At 40.7% G+C, this 6000-nt stretch overlaps 1 protein-coding gene across 6 annotated transcripts in view; it reads right to left on the minus strand.

The window, feature by feature from the left end:
* Window positions 1-5693, minus strand: part of SEC23B (SEC23 homolog B, COPII component) — a 40776-nt gene extending 35083 nt beyond the window's left edge. The window contains exons 1-5 of one of the 6 annotated variants that reach the window (XM_078149702.1): window positions 5603-5626; window positions 2970-3039; window positions 2653-2887; window positions 1789-1846; window positions 287-373 (exon numbers count right to left, since the gene is read on the minus strand). In XM_078149702.1, the coding sequence (XP_078005828.1) occupies window positions 287-373; window positions 1789-1846; window positions 2653-2873 (366 nt within the window). In that variant the 5' untranslated portion in view covers window positions 2874-2887; window positions 2970-3039; window positions 5603-5626. Of the gene's footprint in view, window positions 1-286; window positions 374-1788; window positions 1847-2652; window positions 2888-2969; window positions 3040-5551 lie in introns of those variants that run through there. The other 5 variants (XM_078149701.1, XM_020986626.2, XM_020986607.2 and 2 more) reach the window with 5 other exon arrangements.
* Window positions 5694-6000: the final 307 nt, after the last annotated feature.

Genomic DNA, 6000 nt, shown 5'->3' on the forward strand with positions numbered 1-6000 from the left:
CATGTTTACCAGGTTAAACATCAAAGCTAGAATTTAGAAAACCCATAGAATTTCAATCCATATGGAAACCATACCTATTCCACGACCTAAAGCAGGGATCAACAAATTGCTAACACTATTTCTCCCAAGACTTAAAAATCTACAATACTATGGCCGTCACTAAAAACCTACTAATACTACTGCCTTTCCTCTATAACTCCACCTAGTAAGAAAAACAAAAGACTCAAAGTATACCTACAGAAAGAGATTCTGTAGAACATTTGTTAAATTAATACTGCCAAATTACCTGTACTATGTACTCAATTGTAGAAAACTGGGGCATCAATTCTGCAGGTTGATTCACCTCAGATATGCCTGCATATGCTGGAGGAAACTAAAAAAAAAAAGGAAAATCATTTTAAGGTATTTATAAAGAAAAAAAAATTAAACATTATAAAGCTGCTAAGTAATACAATGAACTAAACTTCAAACACCAAGACCACTTATTTGTACACATATTTGAAATTACTTATACTAAAAAAGATTCAAATCATAAATAACTAAACAAATATTTAAGTTGGTTCCCAATCTCCATTCATTTTCACATGTACTTTTATATTTTTCCATTGATAAAGATGTCCATGCAAATATTGAACTTCTAGTTCCTGTTCTTTCTATTATTTCATATCTTTCCAAAATTATCTCCTCATATTTTCCCTCCTTTTTTTTTTTAGGCAATTGGGGTTAAGTGACTTGCCCAGGGTCACACAGCTAGTAAGCGTCAAGTGTTTGGTCTAAGGCCGGATTTGAACTCAGGTACTCCTGACTTCAGGGCCAGTGCTCTATCCACTGCGCCACCTAGCTGCCCCCAATATTTTCCCTCCTTAATTATATTATGACATCATATTAATATAACAATTTGTTAACTAACTCTGCAGCTGGATCTCCCAGACTTTCAGGTTATAAAACTCTAGTATGCACTCCCAGATTTGCTCTTTAAAAATATTACCACACTTCTCAGTGCGATCAACAATAAAGGCATGTACCTATTTTCTATACTCCTGTCAGCACTGAGCTTAGTGATTATTGTTTATTCTTTCCAATTATGTAGCCACAAATTGTTTTTAAAAACAACCTTTGTTGTTTCTAAAAATTTAGAAGTAGTACATATTTCAAGGTGACCATTTACAATGTATGTATCTTCTTTTCTTTGGAAAAAGAAAGTGCATCAAGTACCTCAGTTCTAGAGTGGTAAACTGCCCTGGTCAGATGTGTTCCCTACATACGTGCCTTACTGCCACTGTAATTTTGTGCCCACTCATCCCCCTCCCTATCTAGAAGGATTGTTTGTAGGAGACTATGCCCCTGGTGTTGAGGGAAATGCTTTGTAACTATTGTCCTTGCTATACCATTTGAGTAAATGCCTTTGCTAAAGAACTGAAACTACTGTCTAATTAAAGGTAAGCACACCAAAGAAGAGCTCAAGAGCTAGCCCCTAGGACAGGCCTGCACAAACTGCAGCTCCCCAAAGGATTTCAAGGGATCTTCGAAAAATGTAGAGGCTGTTTTCCTCCACTCTAGGATGATGGACACTCACAGGTTCACTCTAAAATCCTGGAAGTAGTAACAGTCAACCCTCTGAAGAACAAACTAGACAATGGCAGTGTGAGTTGGGACAGTGAGCCTTGAAAGGGATGTCAGATAAGGTTTCTATTATTCCATTAATTAAGTCTAACATTGTCCTAAATGAAAAGGATACATATAAAAAGCATCTTTTTAGTTGCTTCATTTTAAACATAATTCACCTACCTGATTTCTCTGAAAACAGAAATTACAGGCCCAAAGCTTAGCTCGATAATCAACCTGACTGTGAAAAAAGAAAATAAAATATTTAAATATATAGTTATTAATTTTAAGGATGAAATACTTACATGCAAATTTACATTAAATGTATCTATATTCTTATAATTTACTGAAATGGATTTCTTAAAAATTTTGCACAGGATTTCCTGATCAGATATACCAGTTTATCATTTAAACATGTCCTTGTCACATCTGTGGAAACCACACTTTACTACACGTGAAGGTCTATTAGGCTAACATTCAACCCAAATACAACAGCTAAGAACTCTATCTATCAAGGTACTATGCTTCTTAAAACTCCTAAGGGTCACAAAATTATTTTAGTAATGAATTTTTAAATGAAAAATGACCTCCCTGCTGTTCCTCATATGTAATACTTCATCTCCCAACTCTGTACATTTGCACTACCTGTCCCCCAGGCCTGTAATATTTTCCCTCAACTCTAATTCCAAACTTCCTTCAAAATTCAGCTCAAATCCCACCTTCTGCAGGTTTTTCTTTCCCTCCCACCACAATTATGGTTCTCCCTTCACTGCTAGTCCTTTCCCTCTAAAACTACATTCCATGTACATCATATGTATTTTGTATACATATCCATTAAAATATGAGCTCTTTGAAAGCAGAGACCATGTTTTCACCTTTCTTTGTCCAGTGCCTAATACATAATAAATGCTAATGAATATCTGCTGACTGACTGAAGTTCTGATAAACTGTATTATTCTAAACAGACCACTTTTTGGTCTGTACCACAAAAGCACTGTACGTATTTCATTCTAATTATCATTATATCAATATTTCAAAAATTCATACCAAAGTGGATTGAGGACTGCTTTACAAGTTGGCCTGGTGCAAAGTACAGGTTCATATTGTACTGGAGGTAGATCTGGACGTTCTTTTAAGGGAGTAAGTAGACATGCCAGAGGGACAACCATTCTTGTGGCCTCAAGGCGGCTAGATGGCCACACATTCCAACTGAAACGAACACCATCTTGCTCCTCATTTTGCTGGATAAACTCCAGATATGTTGCCATGGTCTGAAAAGGAACTGACATTAACATTTTAATATAAATATATTTATACCAGTAGTAAACCAATCTAAATAACATTTATCAATCAGATGTAAGCACCTCAATAGCCTTTCCCCAGAGTGGCCCCCATCTTCTGATTCAGGACTAGAACTGGACCTTTCACCAAGACCTATCCAAGAGCACAAAGGAATGTTACCAGTATTAGGAAAGATCTGAGCTATTAAATTCAGTTATATAAATACTCTTTTGCTACTGATCAAATATTGTACAAATCAGTGTGAAATCTCCCTAAACAAAAACGTTATAAGTAAACAGAAACGGAAAAATAGCTCTTGTCAGTTTGAACAAATAAACTTGCCAGCTAATGTTAATTTAACCAGTATCCCCCAAAAAATATGGGAGAGGAGGGTGAAAAAAGTCACAATATTTGGCATACATAGGAATTCTTTCCTCTTTTTTCATCAAATATACACAGGACACTGTTTAGAAAATATATACCTTAAATAGTTGACAGTTATATGGGGTTTGCAATTATATTAAGGTTTGCAAAATGTTTTATATGTACTATCTCATCCATCTCAGCTAACTACTGCATCATGTAGCTTCAAGGGTTGGACACAGAGACCATGTAAAAGCGGTTATAGGAAGTATATTCTGTAAGGTTGATGTGTATAATTTAAGCTTGATAGCTCTAGATATTTTTGATATTCCTTTGAGCTCTGCTACTTTCTGGCCATGGAAAAGTTCACTTAAGATCTCTGAGTTCAGCATCAGAAGACCTGGGATCAGCACTTGATTCTGACGCTAGCTATATTAGCTAAGACTATATAAATGTGTTATTAGCAGTAGTAGCCCCTCCCTCTCTACACTATATTATTTGGGTTCAATCAGTATGTGAAAATTGTGTTCCTTTGTGAACTGTACTTCCTTATCCCATTTCCCCTATGCTGCTAATTTTGAAGAAGTACACACAGAATCTTCTACTCAGTTCTTAATGGTTATGCCATAGTAGTCTTTGGCCAAAGCTCACAAGCACCAAAAGTATGTTTTCTTCTACACTATATGTGATTATGTATTCTCGGTTTATTATGTTCATACTTCTAAACTCAATCTGTCATGCTAAAGTATTCAGTCTAAATCTTTCAAAGCTGGGTAAATCCTAATCCTATTGTGTGTCTACAAGTTCTCTTCCTAACTACTGTAAGGTAAAAGCCTAAGACAACAAAGAATTTGGCTACTAAGAGCTAAATGGATAAACTTCCTGGAGAAAAGAAATAAAGCACCAAGTTAAAGATTTGGTAAAGTGGTCTCTAACAACACTTTCATGTAATGAAAAATAAGGCCTTGATATATGTGAAAAAAGAAAGTATCTCAATTTGGTAAGTACCATACTGTAACTACATGGAATTGAAATAACTGGGAAGCAGTAAAGAATAGTGGAAAGATTCCTGGCTAGAAAGTCAAAGGACTTGGATTCAAATTTAAATGTGACTTCTGGCAAGTTATTAAGCTTCCCCAAGCTTAGATTTCATAGATGAGGAAACTGAGGTCTTTAAGGCCCCTTCTAGCTCAAATCCATGATCCTAGAATAAATATTCAAGGATTGACATTCCTTGAGTAAAACAGTACCTACACTGTGTTACAATGCAAGTATACAACTCAAACATGACTTCTGAATAGAGTCTAAGCTCCTGTTCATCACTTTTGTAATCAACGAAATGCTTTCACCCTGATATAGCACTCCAAACTGCATCTACAACCTTCAAGTAAAAAAGGCATAAGTAACACAAACAGTAAGACTGTCCTACACATATGCATTTAATAAATTCTGGTTGATAATGATGAGAAAAAAGACTAGCTTTACTCCCCTGATCCACAGCAAGACTGTGGCAGATATGAAATTCAGCAATCATTAGATAACAGATTTAAAGTTAGAAGAGGCTTTATAGTGATTTAGTCCAAAGTCCCCATTTTACAGAAGAGGAAACTGAGGCCGAAAGAAGTTAAATGACTTTTTCAAGATCACACAGGTATTAAGGGGTAGATCTGGAATTTGAACGCAGGCTTTCTGACCTCTCATCTGGTACTCTTTCCACCGGCACCACAATAAAAGTTACGACTGAAATGCCAAAAGGGAAAAATTCAAGCAGGACCGAAACTACGAAGATACACTGCCCGAGCCTGTGTACTTCTGTGACAACTCGACCCAAAGTACTTAAGCCAAAAGGCCACAGCTCTTCCAAACATGACGCCCCCTTTCCAGTGGTGACCAAATCTCCCCTGCCCCCAAGAACGGCGCGCAGAGCTTCTAAATCCCGGGTGGGGTGGGGTGGGGATGGGGGTGTCCTTTTCCTCTCCCTCCCATCTTTACTGGTCCCTCGTCCTCGGACCAGACCATCTGGAGACTCTGGGAAGGCCCTGAGGGTCATCCTCCGGACAGTCCGGCTCTCCAGCCCAAGCCAGGACTGGCCACAACTAGCCCGCCGGAGCACAGTACGAGCACCGTGAGCCCCGGGGGAAGGAAAGCGAAAGGCTGCGGGACGAATCCGAGGCCACAGCTGGCTCGGGCTGCGGGGGTCCCCGCGGCCCTTCATTCACCACTTCCTCCCCAGGCCGGCCCGGACCAGGGCCCCCGGCCCCGGGCCACGCGCGTTCCTCCCCCCGCCTCCCTCTCTCCTTGCCTGCCCCAGGCTCCGTGGACCATCTGTTCCCAGCGCCTCAAGTCTGCTCACCTATGTCAGGCCGTGAACACCCACAGACGGAAGCGACCGGCAGCCGCCCGGGCCCAGCGCCAAGTACAGCTCAGCTGGATGCCAGTTGGCCCGGCAGCCGGCGCGCGTCGGCGCCACGTCGCCCTCCCATCGACCAATCAAAGAGGAGCACCACCCCCCTTCCGAGATGGGAAGAGGAAGGAGGTTGGGCGAAGCCGGGGCCGCCACGTTGGGTCCGGGTAAGCGGCGGACCCATGATCCGCCCCCAAGTTCTTCAAGAACCGCCTGCGTCCGGAGACCGAGCCTGCGCGTCACCCAGTGACTGAGCGAGTCGGATGCATGACATCAGAGACCCGGAGCTGGGCGGGGCGGACCCGAAGGAACTTGGGGGAGCTCGGCAGAGCGCCGAGGAAGGCGGG

The sequence above is a fragment of the Phascolarctos cinereus genome, unplaced genomic scaffold, assembly GCF_003287225.1.
Source record: "Phascolarctos cinereus isolate Bilbo 61053 unplaced genomic scaffold, phaCin_HiC Scaffold_2;HRSCAF=192, whole genome shotgun sequence".
In the NCBI taxonomy this organism is placed as follows: Eukaryota; Metazoa; Chordata; class Mammalia; order Diprotodontia; family Phascolarctidae; genus Phascolarctos; species Phascolarctos cinereus.